This window comes from Amblyomma mixtum, chromosome 7 (genome assembly GCF_055824585.1).
Source record: "Amblyomma mixtum isolate Tamu chromosome 7, ASM5582458v1, whole genome shotgun sequence".
NCBI classification, from domain to species: domain Eukaryota; kingdom Metazoa; phylum Arthropoda; class Arachnida; order Ixodida; family Ixodidae; genus Amblyomma; species Amblyomma mixtum.
Genome location: NC_143018.1, coordinates 139,800,974 through 139,817,708, shown reverse-complemented (window position 1 = coordinate 139,817,708; position 16,735 = coordinate 139,800,974). Strand labels below are relative to the sequence as shown.

General features: G+C 45.2%; 1 protein-coding gene across 1 annotated transcript in view; it reads right to left on the bottom strand.

The window, feature by feature from the left end:
* Nucleotides 1-8,278: 8,278 nt before the first annotated feature.
* The window catches only part of LOC149337705 (luciferin 4-monooxygenase-like), a 118,195-nt gene continuing 109,738 nt past the window's right edge, over nt 8,279-16,735 (bottom strand). The window contains exons 10-11 of the mRNA XM_089554498.1: nt 15,232-15,498; nt 8,279-8,764 (exon numbers count right to left, since the gene is read on the bottom strand). Coding sequence (XP_089410624.1) covers nt 8,622-8,764; nt 15,232-15,498 — 410 coding nt within the window. The 3' untranslated portion in view covers nt 8,279-8,621. The remainder of the gene's footprint in view (nt 8,765-15,231; nt 15,499-16,735) is intronic.

Sequence of the window (16,735 nt, the reverse complement as noted above, 5' to 3'; positions counted from 1 at the left end):
CCAGCATGTTACGCCATAAGTGATGTGACTATGTATAAATGACTGATATAATGCGATCAATGGTGTAAAACCTAAAGTAGGGTCGTGCTTTGATAAGAATTCGTATCCCAGGTGCCATTTTTTTTATTAACTTAAGTAATACGGTCATGATGCTTCAGATCGTTATCGAGTTGTACACCAAGGAACGTAGCAGTGTTAGAGGGAAACAGTTTGGTTAGCGATATTGATAGACGGAATAGAAGCTAACTTTCTTTGATGGCAGCTGAGTACAATGAATTTGGTTTTAGAGGTGTTAATATGAAGCATATTATCGTTACACCACCGAATGATATTTTGTAGATCAATATTTGGTTTAGAAATTTTTATATTTAGTTAGAAACAGTTAGATTATTTAGTTTAGAAACAGTAGCACCGAAAACACACAGACACAGCTGAAGAATGACGCAGGGCAAGCGCACACTTCATCTGAATTTAATATCTGAAAAGCGAGCAAATATACAGAAACCTAGGCATGAGCAGCCGCAAACCTCATGTGCAATCAACAGAACCGTTCAAGATATGAAAACTCCGCTTTAAAAAGGTTCACAGATGTGTAGCTGACGCAATTTTGTCCTCTTTTTCTTATGTGGTGCGCCTCTAAAACCTCCCGTGCCTTACCATCACCGTCCCTGTCTAGAATCTTCACCCCATCAAGTCATGGTTCACATTTTTTTGCACTGCTCACAATTCCCCCCCCCCCCGTATGTTCTGCCGCGCGGTGTTTGGGCAGATGGGCACCTCCTGCTTTGAGTGAGCCAGCGCGCGTGCTCCACTCAACGATCATTGATGCACCTGCCTGTTTGGCGCACATAGGCCTTCCCGCAGGTTAGCGGTATCTCATAGACCACACCGGTGCAGCTCTTCACAAAGTGATTTCCATGTTTTTTACTAAAACCGTTCCTCTCTCCATCGCTCACTAAGCGTGTACAGATCTGTGCAAGCTTCCGTGGAGCCGAAAACACGACAGGCACGCCATGTCTATTTCCCACCTTTTTTACGTTGTGGGCAATCCTGTGCACACAAGGAACAACATCAGGTTTCGCATCTTGCGTCCTTCGCTCTATGGCCACTTAAACATGGCGCCCTTGACTTTCTCTAGGAGAGCTTCAGCAACACCTGTGATTACCGAGTTTGGGAACCCGGACCCAACCAATCGATCCACTTGTGTATCAAAGCACCCTTGCATAGCCTTGCATGATTCAGATGGAAAAAGATGTAAACGAACTCCAACTTGCTTCAAAAAAACTTATCGAAAGGAACAGGAAACTCAAGCACGAAAACATGGCACTTGTTACCCGCGTAGATCAGTTCGAACAGTGGCAAAGGGTTTGAGATCAAGGTGTTTGTCACTGACTGTGATGAAACAGAAGCGATAAAAGCAGTTTGTCCAAGTTAGGCGAGCAAGTTGGCGAAAGTAACATTGATATCTGCATGTATGATATCTGCATGTGAATGTACCGAAGAGCACAGCTATGAATGTGATTATTCGTATCACCCGTCGTGCAAAGTAAAAAGCTATCCTAAGGCAAGCACGTAAGACTCGTTTCACACCCAAAGCACTGGGATTATCCGTTTCAAACAAGTCCGTGTTCGTGAACGAACTTTTGACACAAAAGAACAAAGAACAAACAGCTACTTGGTGCTACTATAACTCGTAAGAAAGAAATTGGACGGAAGTTCCTTTGAACGGTGGATGGAAGGGTACTTGCGCTCAGCCTTCTCCAAACTTGTGCGTGTCTTCGCTACACAACGTTGACCACATGACGCCGGCCAGCCCAGCCTCGAACACTTCCCATGGTGAAGATGAGGCTCAGTTCAGAGTTGATGGCGCTATGGGAAGTGTGGTGTTATCGCTCTATGGAGCCCGTTCTTTATGTCTCTTGGTTTGTAATTGCGTGCATTACAAGTAAAGTGGCATCCACACTAATGCTTATTTATTTGCTCTTCATACGGCCCCCGGCATACAGTTTTGGGGAAAGAGTGTGGCTGCGATTCACTTTTCACGGCTGCGCTTTAATGCGCTTTCATGTGGCTCGCTAGAGTGCTTCACGTTTCCAGAGTGTAGCTTTGTTGAGCTGCCAGGCTACCCATGCAGATGTGTTGAAATTAGCATGAGGTTGTGTTCATTGTTCTGAGCACCTTTGGGTCCAAAAAGTTTCACAGGTCTACCGTTTAACATTGTTTTCTAATGAATTCCTGTCACCATGATATACATTCTTTTATTTTTCGGGCAAAGTCCTTGAGATCAAGCCTAAAAAACTACTTTTCCATATTTAACTTGAACTCTTGCAGCCTGCCTAACAAAAATGATGAACTTGTCGTATACCTTGATTTCATGAATGTGCACCTGGACATCCTGCTGTTCGCTTAAATATCGTACAGTCTAGCCCGGTTATAACGAAGTCGGCGGGAATCGGAAATCACTTCGCTATATCCGCTATTTTGTAATATGCCGACTACGAAAAAAAAATGCAAACATCGGCATACCGATTTATTGCCGCTGAAAGAAGTCGTCCAGCGTCCCCTGAACACGTTTCGCGAGTGCGGACTTCAGGATTGCGGCTTCAATACCATCCAACTGCGAACCAAAGATCTGGTCGAACTCCGGACTCCCGAGGAACATCCGTAGCGTGTCAACAGCTGCGATGGCCGCTGCGGAGGTGACCGGCTTAGGGGCACAACTAGCATCGTCGCATTCGCTGTCGGAGGCGCTCTCCGCCAAGGTCTCTTCCATGACACTCCCGGCAACTTCTTCAGTCGTCAAGTCCTCGGCGACAACAAGGTCTTCGTCGGCGAAAACGAAGTCCATGTGGCTTAGACCCGCCGGCACAAGGTTCATGTCGCTAGCGGAATCCAAAAGCTGCTCCAAGCAGGCCGTCGCGGCGGCAGCATCAGCGGTTGCAGCGACGTCAATCGCGGTAGCTTCGTTCCCAGCAGGCGCCGCCTCCGCGGCGTGCTATACCGCTCTACGCCGTGACGCCGTTCAAGGACAGCGTAACACGAGACCGGCGTGCCATACGATGCAGTAAAGCACCCTTTCGCTCCGCAGGAGAGCAAACGACGCCACGAAAGGGCGCTGTCAGCCGAATTTTGCTCTTATTTTCGCGGAAAAAATCGCCTCAAGGACGCAAAAATGTGTTGATGGGCAGATTATTTTCCGGTTGGTATTAAACCTCTTCGTCATATCCGCTTACGCGCTCTTATTTACTTCGTTAAAACTGGACCCAAAATGTATTGAAAATGTAAAAATGGGAATGGGAAATTGAAATCCCTTCGTTATAACCGCTATTTTTCTATAAGTGGCTTCGTTATAAACGGGCTAGACTGTATACCTGCGACCTGGTCTCTTAGCTGTTGACAATTACAGAAGTGCATCTGTGTTTCGAAACAACAAACATGGGGGAGGAGTCACACTATATGTATAAAGTGCTATCACCACTTACCCTCTGAGAGAATTTAGTAGTGTTGCTCCAGAGTACGAAGTTGCTACTGTAGGCTGCGGTGACATCATCTTTAGAGCCGCCTATCGCATTCCAGCCGGCAACATTGGTAACTTCATGAACTTCCGCGAAAGAATTTTTAATATATTATAGCGATCAATAAAAAGCAGTTTTGGTTGGGGACATCAATATTAACGTGTTTCCCGAACTTCATGTACAAGATTTTTTCAGCGTCCTGCACAGTTACAGGTTTCAAAATACAGTTAAGGTGCCAACAGGAATAACTGATAACTCATGCAGCCTTATTGATGTGTGCTACACTAACGCAGTTAATTCTGTAATTTTCTGTGGCATTTTAGCAGCAGCCATAAGTGGTCAATTGGCTTTTTTTTTCTAGTGCACTGTATAACTAAGTACGATTCCCCATCCTTTCTGCTCCCTTCAGGAGTATCGATGGGCATAGTTTAGAACACTTTCGTCCTCTAGCGTTAGATTTAGTGTGAAGAAAGGTTTTATCAGAAAAGAACTTCAGTATGTTTTTCGGAGTATTATCTATTGCCACTATTGCAATGTATAACCAAGCTTTTACAGAACGTTCTCGAAAGGCATACAAATGGTAAAAAAAACATGGATTACCGAAAATCCCTTTAAAATGATCAAGCTTAAAAATAATATGTTTGCCAAATTGTCACAAAACATTGCCTTCTACACTTCTCATGGAAGGTGTCGAGTATGAAAAAACGGTCGTCGCTAACAAATTCAGCAACCACTTCTTACCAAGTATTTCGAAGTGTAACGGCAACTACTCGTTAAATGCCATAAAATCCTTATCTGGAGCAAATTTCAATTACATTTTTCTAACGCCATGTACACAGGCAAAAATAACAAACGCAATTAAATCTTTGCGCAATTAAACATCTCCAGGTATAGATGCAATTCCAATCCGATCAATAAGGGCTATCGTTGATGTAATTTCCATGCAGCTTGCTCGTATATGTAATAGCGTACCAACCACAGGACAATTTCCGGATCAAATGAAGACAGGTCGCATAAGCGCTATCCACAAAGGGAGCGATTTAAAAGACTTAAAAAGCTTCAATCTAACTTCCTTACTTGCAGTATTCTCGAAGCTGGTAGAACGGGAAAATTAGTACTCGTGTCTCTCGATACCTTGTAAAAATAAAATGATCGTTGCGCAGCTATATAGCCTTCAAGAAAATCGCACCAGCGAATTAGCACTGGTTGAAAAAGATAAAATATTAGGAAACATCGATGGGCTTTGACTCTAAAATGTGATGTAAAATGGGGTGTTAAATTTTATGCCCACTCCTCTATCTTATATACTTAAACGACATATTCAGTGTTCCTCATAGGATCAACAGTTATTTATGCAGATGACACTAATGTGTTCTTTACAGGTCCAGTTCTTCCATACCTACTGCGTGCAGCACATTCCTGATTGAATGAACTCTCTCAATGGTTGCAATCAGATGAACTTGTTTCAAATCATAGGCAAACCAAGTAATTTCCGCCTCGTATTTGACGACTCATGTCTTGTCCAGGAAAGCTCCGGGATATTTCTCGGTATTATTTTTGAAGAGCATCTTCTCTGGTCACAGTAATCTAGACAATGTTCGTGCAAACGTCTGTCGTTCCATAGGCATCATTAATAGACTCAGAACTGTTTTGCCCATTGCAGTTAGAAAACAACTATACTTTTCCCTCGTGCATTCACATCTTCATTACTGTCTGTTGGTGCGGAGAAGTATCATGACTACCAACATTTCCAAGCTTTATGCATTACAGACAACAGCCATTCGTGCTGTAGGAAAGAGCCATTCAGTGAGAGAACGCGCCAATTTTTCCATGACATAACGTATTAACCATCAAACAAATATTAACAAAGACCTTAGAAATGTATATACATAGTCTATTATAGTGGAAGGGAAGACTTCTAGTGTAATTACTTAATATATAATGCAGCATAGAACTTACGCCACCCGCATTACGAAGTTTGGAGATCTCGAGTGAACTATAGTTTTCAGAAAATGACATCTCATACCGCACACTTTAAACAGTTCTCCGGGCTTACTTCCACAAATACAAAGAATTATAATTAACATATCATTTTAAAAAATTGGAGGCTTATCAAGGTTAAGCCCAGTGGATGCGAAGCATGTCCTTAGCGTTTGGAGGCATCTTGACCGCGTACACGCCCGGCGCGAAGACGCTGGCGCGGTTGCGGGCACAGAGACTGACGCGACGGCGGGCGCGCGCCGCCTCATCCCTGGCGTGACGTCACATATCACGTGATGCAGCGATGGTGGCGCCGCCGCCGCGTCGCGCGCGACGGCGCGAACCGAAGCCTGGAGGCCTCCGCCGGGCGACGTCCGACGGCGCGATATGAGGCCCCATCTGCAGCCGGTGTGACGTCATCACGTGACGTCACATCATGTGATCTCACTTCAAGGTCAATGGTGGCCACCGCCGGGAGGCGACCGACGGCGCGATATGAGGCCCCATCTGCAGCCGGTGTGACGTCATCACGTGACGTCATGTCACATGACCTACTTGAAGGTCACTTGAAGCTCAATGGTGGCCACCGCCGGGCGTCGCACGAAGGCCCGAAACCTACGTTAATATGATTCGCATAAAAATGCCCACGCCTTCAGGTTCAATAGTTCTTACTTCTTGTTACTATTGAGTTATTTTAACGTTACTGTGTACTTTCTTCTTGTGTCACATATAGTTCGAATACAACGCCAGAATTGTTACGCATATTTCATGGGCTGAATCTTTTCTTGGAACTTTCTGGTCTGTTTTATTCTTGTGTGCTAATAAATGATTTGATGTCGACTTTCTATGGTTTTGTCTATTACCTTTTGTTGCTTTGGTAAGACATCGTGTTTTAATGCATTTGATTGGTATTTTAAGCAATATTTCCTGGATCCCGTTCGGAACTGTATATGAGTATATTGTAGGTTGTTTGCTCTGCACATATTCTTTAATGCCATGGTTGTCTTGTTGTTTTTGCGAATACATGCCATTGTCACGTGTATAATGCCACCTTCTGCCTGCTCTACCTGGCTTTTAAAGGATGTAAATTAACCGAAATAAACGTCACCTCACGTACACACTAAGGCAGCCAACAGCCACCTAAACGATAGACCATAGGGGAAAGTCACAGGTTGTGAGCTCGGATCCCGTCGGCAGCATGTACATGTTTTTTCTTCTGTGTTCTACTCAATTACATTCTAATCCATTAGCTTTATTACGCAATTCATTACGCTATTCAACTCCCATTGATCTACTCCACGAATTAAAAAAATAGAAGCATTCCTATTTGCTCCACCCTCGTCGGCCCCCACTGACCACACTTAAGCAAACGATATTCTCCTCGTAATTCTTTGCCTTTGCTACACCTGACGACCTAGGGTGCACTGCTGCCTAGATGACAAATGGGATCGGCCTCCGGTTAGTACAGAAGTTCTGAGCCACCACCGTTAAGGTGTTCTCGCCGTTCACCTCTACTGAGCTACGCCGGCTTCTGTGCGAAAGCCTACGATCTGCCCCGATGTTTAAATGGACTCGCTACTTGTTAAATTAAACTTTGGTTGGGGTTAGTTAATGCGTGATTTTCTTATGGTGAACTATGAGCGCAAACACTACACGATTAACTAATCAGAAAGAAACACAAGGAGAAGCGCTACTTCCGCTTGTACGCTTGTCCTTGTGTTTCTCTCTTAGTGGGTCGTCTAGTGTTTGAGCTCATTGTTCACCATTAGAAGATCAGACGTCTTCTCCAACGAGAACCTTGTCACGTCGAGACCCGCTTCTGTGCTGCCGGTGGCGTTTGGCCTTCACTAACCCTGCTCCAGGGCGTTGCCTATCCGCTACTTCACCGGCACAAAAAACGCTGTCTTCTTTTATGAACGGACGAACAGAGATTGTGGCTATTGCTCGCGCCTAGCTGGCACTTGTGACGAACTTTTTCTCTACGACAGGCGCTGCAGGAATACTATGGTTGAGGAGTAGAAGTTTGGTGCGGGATTGTTGGTCAGGAGACATATTGACTGCGCGACGAGAAACAGGAAGGGACACGAAGACACGAGGCTAGAGTAAGCCTGTCCTTGTCTTTCCTGTCTCGTCTCCATTTGTTCGTGTTTCGCGCCAGCACTTTGATGGTTAATTCCACTGGTTGCCGGCGATAACCAGTCTGAGGAAAAGTGCTTCTGGTCAGCAACCCACATGGATTTATTCGCCTGGGGGGAGTTATAGGTATGAAGAGGGGGTGCTGCATCAAAGTGGCGTTACTCTCAGCATAAGCAGCGTGCCGCCTCTCTCATAACATGGTCTGGTGATTGGTCCTCGAGCAAAGCGGCGCGTAAAATAAAAGGCTACTTATAAACTTGCGCTCGGCCTCCTACGTCGTTCGTCCGCGCTGTTCTGTCGTAGGGAAGAAGCCTTTCATTTTAGTTATATGTAGCGATGGGGTGAGGTCTCTAGTATCGGCAAAACAGGGAAAGGCCGAATGCTATACTGTGACGGATAAGGACCTCCTGGTTCTGTTGAGGGTTGGGAAAGAATTTCCGTCATTGAGATTTAGCAGGCTAGTGTTTGCAGTCGACAAATATGATCAGGCAGGAGAGCAGGATGCGATGCTTTTATTCAGAAATATTGCATAGAAAGAATGTGCAGTAAATAATCTCCACTAAGGTAGCTGACTTTACTCTCAGATTAAAAAGCGCGTTTTTAACAACAGTTTTTGAATGTTTAACTGACCTCTATTTGATCTTTCGCAAGTCTCACCGAATGGAATCTAAAAATTTCTCGTTTCGACTTATATATGATTTGATTTGAAACAAATAGTTTTGAATAAGACAGTTTTTTTGTAGTAACAGTCACTACGGATGCCATTGAGCTTTGTGCTGATTATTGCACTAACATGTATAACTATACCAAACGCAACAAGAAGTGACTTCTGCCTTTCCTAGTTGGCGCCTTTAGTCAAGTGTTGCGAGGTCATATTGGGCATATTTCTTGATTAGTGCAGTCCTGGGGCTGTCGAGGTACACAGTGAAACCATTGCAAGTAACGAAAGCTGCACAATCCCCAGCGGATGATTTTTCGCCGCGCAGCTTATCAGCGGTGGCCATTGGCGGCTTGTTGTTTTTGCAGGTAGCCGTCCTTGAGCTGGCGGCGATGCGGCTTTCCAGTCTCGGTCTGCGGAATTTTGTCCACGAACTCTACGCCGCCGCGAAGCTGCTTGTGGGGAGCCACAGCATCTGGAAAGTCGAGTGCAACGTAAAATCGCAGGTTCATCTATGACTTACTAGAAACAATGTGATGTATTCAATAAAACAAGCAGAAGGATAGGGTTGAAGTTTTGGCACCCGTACAATTTCGTTGTTGGCAGTCGCGATGAAAGAACCCGCACGGCCTATAAAATATCGACTCCGTCTTGTTTTATTTGGTCACAAGATCTTGAAATTTGATTTCGACGAAGTGTTGTCTGGCTAGGTATCGTAATAGAAACAATATAATGCTGTCACAGACATAGTGACTGCACTTGTGAAGGCAACTGTGAACGTAATTTAGTATTGTGAGCACCTTTATGAACAAAAATATGCACGCAGAATTTTCTGAGCGAAATTGAGAACAAGGAACGTATATAAGCTGCAGAACATAAATTTTACCGATTTCGAGTTGGTCACGGACTGCAATTAACCGTTCCAGAGATCTGGAAAATTTTCATGCACTCAGAGCGAGGGACCCGAGTTTGCCAGTATGAAATACGTTATTCACAAAATTATCCCTTGCAAGACCTATTCTATGATGTAGAGCCTGTGGATTATTCACCCATTAATTATTTTAAAATAACTAAAAAAGTGGTCCTAGATTTTCTGCGCGATGTTTTCCGGCCAATCTTATTTTGACATGAAGAAGTAGTAGTGGCTATAAAGAACTTTACGGGGGGCACAAATTAAGCGTCCAGTAGGTCGGCGGCCTGACGTATGAAGCATAGTCGCTCCTTCGTTGAAGCGCATTCCAGCCAGCCAAGCCAGTTGACAAATGGAGGTTGGGGGTAGCGCAGCGGTTGCAAGGCAGTGCGACAGAGGAGAAGGCAGCGTTGAAGATTCGCGTGCGGGGACGGGCAGTTGGGACATGAGGTGTTAGCTAGCATCCGGCAAAGAAAAAACGCGCTAGATTTTGTTTGATTTTTTCTTAACACTCGAGTTTTAGTGAAAGTGAGATTGGGAGTGGGGAGTCGGAAGACACGTAAAATTTTTTCCAAGCTGTCTATAGTATTCTTTCAGAGTGCTTTTCGCAGCGTGCGCCTCGCCACTCGTTGGTGGACTCACGTGGGGGAGCACCGAAGTCCGGTTATGAAATTTGGGGGCGATCCGATTACACAGTTTATTTCCGGTGATCCCTGAATGACCAGAGATCCTATTCGGAGTGACAGTGGCTTGGTGTAGGGCGAGAATAGCCTAATGGAGATCGCCTCGCCAGTAAAGGGGTATAGTAAGGTTTCGGATAGATAGGAGAGCGGCGTGTGAGTCGGCGGCGATAATGTAGTTAGTTGCGGTAGGGATTTGATTGAATGTTTAAATGGCGCGTATGATGGGCGCGATTTCTAGCGTGGTTGAGCCTGCAAGGACTGCTATAAGGCCCACATGTGAGCTGTATGGCGTCCGGTGTCTAGGGACGCGTGAGGCGTCTGTGTGTGCCATCGTGTGAATAGAGAAAGGAAGAGTATGGTGGGCAGCCTGGGCCAGAACACGATCGTCTTGAAATGCAATGGGTGCAATGTGTGAAATGCAATGGGTGAAATGCAATGGGTGAAATGCAATTGGTGAAATGCAGTGGGTGAAATGCAATGGGTGCAATGGGTAGGTAGAAGTTAGTGCTGGGGAGGGTATGTGTAGAGGGAGATTGGCAGGAAGTATTCCAGCCTCAAGCGGAATACAGCGACCCTGATGGGCGCCAGACAAGCAGGCAAGCTGGCGTTCCCGGTGCTGCCTGATGAGAGCTCTCCATGTCTCTTCAATTAACCCTGTCCTCTGCCACTTGCGGCCACCGTAAACCCGCAAACTTCTTACTCTCATCCGCCCACCTAACTTTCTGCCGGCGCCTGCTACGCTTGCCTTTTCTTGGAATCCACTCCGTTGCTCTTAAGGACAAGCGGTTATCTTTCCTTCACATTACATGCCCTGCCCAAGCCCATTTCTTCCTTTTGATTTAGAGTAGGATGTCATGAACTCGCATTTGTTCTCTCAACCACTCCGTCCGCTGCAGATCTGTCAACGTTACAACTATAATTTTTTTTATCCAGAGCTCGCTGCATTGTCCTTGATTTAAGCTGAATCCTCTTTGTTAGCCCCTACGTTTCTGCTCTATAGGTGAGTATCGGTTAAATACAGCTGTTTTATACTTTTTTGTTCAGGTATATTGGTAAACTGCAATTGATGATTTGAGAGAATCTGGCATAAATGCGCTCCATCCGATTCTTATTCTTCTGGTTATTTCCCTCTCATGATCCGGATCTGCGGTCTCTACCTGCCCTGAGTAGACATATTCTCTTACTACTTCAAGCACCTCGCTACGAATGGCGAACTGCTGCTCCCATGCTAGAGTGTTGAACATTACTGTGGTTTTCTGCATGTTAATTTTAGCCCCAACGTTCTGCTCTGCCTGTATAACTTATTGATCATGCTTTGCAGTTAATATCTTGAGTGACAGCGAATCGCCGATTACTTGGGTGATCTCCATTAACTCTTATCCTCAACTGTTCCCATTTCAGGCCCCGGAATACCTTGTGTAAGCAGCCGGTTTATTGCATTGTCGAGATCGTGTCTCCCTGCCTCAGACCTTTCCTTATTGAAATTTTATATTTTACTTTATAGAGGACTGTTGTAGCGGTGCAATCGATGTCTAGAATTTCGTATATTTTCACATAGCACTCTTCTACACCCTGATTCCGCAATGCCTGCATGACAGCTGAGGTTTCCACTGAGTCAAATGCTTTGTCGTAATCAACGAAGGCTGTATATAGGGGTTTCTGTGTAACCTGATTGATAGTGTGAATATGGTCTATTGTCGAGTATCGTTTCCGGAAACCTGCCTGATCATTTGGTTCACTGATGTCTAAGGGTCTCCTGACTCTATTAGCGATTACGATGCGGCGAATGTGCGATGAGGCGAAATCCTTTCCCGCAACGCTCTCCGGCGTCCTGACCCTAGAAAAGGAGAACTGCATATTCGTTGGCAGGAAGTCTTCGTAGCATGTGGGTGGGTGACGTCATCTGTTGTGCACGCCAAAAATCACAAACGTTTTATGTAACGGAAGGAGGGATGGACGGATAGAGTCATGGCCGCTAGTATGAGCCATTAATGGCTTTCGCCTTCAATGCCAAATGCCACCCGGAACACCAGGCATAGCTGTCCTTCAACGTGATAATTTTGACAAGGGTTGCTTTAGATAGATTGGGGGAGGGGGGGGGGAGAGGCAAAAGGCGATCGATGCATGCCGCAGGTGGTAGCTCAATAATGAAGTTGTCGATGCGTGATCTGCCATCCGAATAGCGCTGTCGAAATAACCAAGCAGGAAGTTTCTCGAAGCGGGTGGCGGTGCCGTGTAAGGTAGTAGGCGCTGCGACTCGCCTCAGACTGCATCTTTCTCACCCTTATCAAGGCCGTGAGGTGAGAGGAGATAGCTGGAAGGCCGAGCCTTCAAGCGTGCTCCAGAAGATGCTTTTCCTTCTTTTAGTTTTGCGGCGGGTCATCGCGACCTGTCTTCACGCTACTGCATTGCTCCACTCCTTGTGCCCTCTTCGCTATCGTCGTCTCTAATCCTTCCCTGCGCTGTGCATTCGCCCTCTTTCATGCTCCGATGCGCTCGTTCGCTTGGTTACACCGAGGCTGGAGCCTCGGCCCGCCGCTCGACGCAGGAATAGCCCCTCCATTGCAGATGTCAAGTGATGACCAAGTGGATCATGTTATACACACGTTGTCGCGAGTCTTTGGCTTGACTAATATAAACAAACAAATCTTCCTTACTAAGGTTAAAACTGTGAAAAAACATGGACTGTTCTACGACCACATAAAATATTGTAACATGGCCTCGGGAGTGACAACCGTAAGAAAAATGCGTAAAATTTTAGACTGCAGAAAAGAATGCTAAGATATATTTCTAATATTCTTGATGAGCAACCGTCTCTTCCTCTCTCTCAGACAAACAATATAATGGCCACATACGATATGTACGCTAACCATTTAGGTTTAGCCTATAAAAAAGAAATTAAAAACAATGACGATTTTTTTGAACGAACTGGTTTCCTTTCAGAGAAAAGTTGCGCATTATGCCCCCGAAAACCTACACATTTGAAATAAAGTGCAGTGTCTCCGAAATTATGGCAAATATTATGGCAAACATTATTGCATGGGGAAATACTTATCATTGCCATTTGTCGTCTCTGCAACACTTAAAAAACTAGGGCATCCGCATTATTACCCGTAGCCCTTTCTCAACTAATGCTCGTTCTTTATTACAGGAGCACAGTACTCTACCAGTCCACCAGCTTTTCCAGTATCACCTTGCAATCATGTTCGTTAGATTACTACATGGCACCCTACATTTTCAGTTTGTAGACCCCATCCTGCTGATGAATTACAACCCTACCAGATTTGCAGCAAGAAACAATTTTCTGCTCCCGAAAGTCCATACCAATTATGGTAAATCGACGTCGTCTTTTCAAGCCATTTAAGTTTGGAACACATTGCCACCCAGTCTAAAAACATCAATTTCCTTGCCTGAATTCAAAAACATGCTCAAAGTATTTTTATTGGAATACTGATGTGTTATTCACTTTTTGCTGATGTGTTATATTACCTGCGTTATTGTGATTTTTGACCTTGTTTTTGTGAAGTATTGATTTTATATTTTCTATATTTTGTATTTATCCGCTAACTATGCTGTAACAAATTCTTGTACTAATGATTTATCGAGGGTCCCGGTGCAGTCTTTGACTTTGGGACCCTCGTCTGCACATTTATCATGTCTTGTATATTTTTTGGGGACTAATAAAACCTAACTTTCTTCAAACAGATGATACGGTATGACCTTTTAATCTTGCTGAATTTAGTGAACAAACATGCTCTTCAACTCGACCGCGTATCGAAAGATGATATCAGATTAGTTTTATTGACTTAACCTGTTTATCGATTATCAGATAAGTTTTATTGACTTAGCCTGCTTATCGATATGAATGTGCTGAGAAATGGTTCTAACGTTTTATTTGCCGTGATCGTAATTTTTCTTTTTTCCCCTTTGCGTAAAACCTGCATTTTGTTATCTAATAAGTGGCATGGTACAGTTGCATTTCCTTATTTGGTTGGTTGGTTGGCCTCAAATAAAATGGCACATACCCACCACGGGGGAGTGGCCAAGACGTTGGCGGTGAACTGATGGAAACAGGAGCGTTTATAGAGAAGGAAAAGGAGTAGTAGTAGAGTATAGGCTGAAAGAGAGGAGAACGCAACGACAGGGGACCTATTTTCAGAGTGTGAAAGATTAACAAGTGCTCAGAGCTTTCAACATTCACCTTGCTTCATTATTTTGTAGCTACGGGAAGAAATCTGTCCCGTTTTTGTTTGTTTTCCCTTTTTTTTACTCGCATAAATTGTGACTTGGCATTTTTAACGAACCAAATTTTTGCGCATGTTTCGTGCAAATGTTGTTATCTTTGTTTCTGCGAATCTTGACCTGACAACCCTTCATTATAATGTGTATTCGAGTGCAATGTTATTTTGTGTAGACGCTACAGTGCAGCAAAAAAAAACAAAAAAAAAGTGGTGCCCTTTCCCCTTTTTTTTGTTTCGAGATGGGTTGGAGCCTTGTGAAGCTGATCGCCCAGATTTTTATCCCTACTCCCCCCACCACTATGATGGAAAGTAAAGGTATTACTACAAAAGCTGCGCTCTAAAAACCGGCGCTCGGCACGCGCCATCTGTGCTGTTTGCGCTATTGTCGACGGAAAAGCTCACAGCTGCCGCCGCGGGCAAGAGTGTGAAAGTCGTTGTCGGCACAAACAAGTCCGTGCAAAGTGTACTGCTGTGCCGGAAGCCGATTAGAGGCGAAACCAGGCGGAGCATCGGCGTCAGAGCATGCAGTAAAGCTGCTTTCACCGGAAATTTGCGCGATAAGCAGAGAAGCTGAGGATTCTCCAGTTTTTACTTCCAATGTTTTTTTTTGTGTGTGAAGTGTGTGAATGCATCTAAGGCCGTATATTTTTAAATTGCACTTCCCAGCGGAAACGCTGATGCAGGTAGGCCTGAGCTCGGACTGCAGCATCCATTAATTAGAAGTTACCAGTGACGTACCCCGTAGTGAGGAAACCGTCTCAAACGTAGGGTGTCTCTAAAATGTTCCTGTAAGTTGAACTGTATACGGACTGCGTATGACGTTGAGATCATCATGTGGAAATCATTTCGAAACTATATGGATTGCATACCTACAGAAACCACAAGTGTTTCGATAGATTTTTGATTGCACACATGTGCACTCCGACGGTTAAAATTGATTAAGAAAGGTTGACTGGAACACCGGTCCTTGTGGATGTAGTCCTCAATTCTGGACACTGATAGCTTCTGCTATCTTGCGTGCCAGCGCTTCTAGGCTCCGTGTTCTCATGAATTCACACGTCCCGCTCATATGAAATTAAGCTTCCTCGCTTCTGGGAGAACTACTTGCCTTTAATGTAGGCAGCGATGGCCGCCTTCTTAGCCTGCGCCTCTGCTTCTGTTGCGGGCTGCCGGTTAAGCACAACGAAGGCAAGGGGCACTTCGCCGTAATCCGGGTGTGGCACTCCGGCCACTGCCGCCTGCGCCACGTCAGGGTGCTCGTGGAGAAGCTCCTCCAGCTCGGCGGGTGCCACCTGCAGGTCCATGCACTTGATGAGGTCCTTGATGCGGTCCAGCACGTACAGCTCACCACGGGACGAGTAGTAGCCCGTGTCGCCTACGAGGGAGGGGGGAGGGAGGCAACACGTCAGTTAGTGCCTTTGCCTCTAATTATCCCCTCACAGTATCGTCAAGAAATCTTCGCCAAGTAACTTTCATCATCATCATCAAGATCAGAGTGACTGCGCCCACTGCAGGGCAAAGGCCTCTCCCATGTCTCTCCAATTAGCCCCGTCCTTCGCCAGCCGCGGCCACCGTATCCCCGCAAACTTCTTAATCTCATCCGCCCACCTAACTTTCTGACGTCCCCTGCTACGTTTGCCTTCTCTTAAGGACCAGCGGTTATCTTGCCTTCGCATTACATGCCCTGCCCAAGCCCACTTCTTCCTTTTCATTTCAACTACGATATCATTAACGCGCGTTTGTTCTCTCACCCACTCCGGCCGCTTCCGACCTCTTAACTTCACACCTATCATTTTTCTTTCCATAGATCGCTGCGTTGTCCTTAACTTCACCTGAACCCTCTTTGTTAGCCTCCACGCTTCTGCCCCATAGGTGAGTACCGGTAAGATACAGCTGTTGTATACTTTTCTCTTGAGGGACACTGGTAGAGTACCATTCATTATTTGAGATAACCTCCCATATGCCCATTGTTACTCTTCTGGCTATTTCCCTCTCATGATCCGGATCAGCTGTCACTGCCTACCCTAAATAGACATATTCTCTTAACTTAAGTAACTATGAAGGTAGATTAATGGAGACTTAGGTGAATGATAGGTGTAACGTTGAGAGAGTAGAAAATAGGAGAGTGCGGCAGGGAACAAACGCGATTAATTTAAATATTGCCTGGAATTTTTGTACTGTTCACACTGAAAGCTGCCAGCTTGGAGATGTATCATTTTGCTTGTGACGCGAGATGTGACCAGACTTATCTGGATGGGTCGCGCCCGCGCACAACTGCTTGGACATTATTCCGGACTGCTGAATTGGCTTTGGCGCCTTATCTCGGTGGTTTCTTTTTAGCCATAAATTGAGCACGGCCGAGAGCGAAGGGCATTTTGTTCGACGACCACCGAGCACGCTTCTTGCTACTCCGCTGCCAAGTCACTCAGTTCTTTTCGGGCACACGTCTGCCCGATAAACAGTTTCTTTTAATCTCTCCAGATATTGTTTAAATGTTCTGCCTCAGGTAACCAGTGTCTATGTGTGTAGTTCTTATTCTAACCTAACCTAATGTAACCTCTCTATTGGTGCAAGAAACCACGTGGTTGTGGCTGTACAGTTTTAGTGGCTAA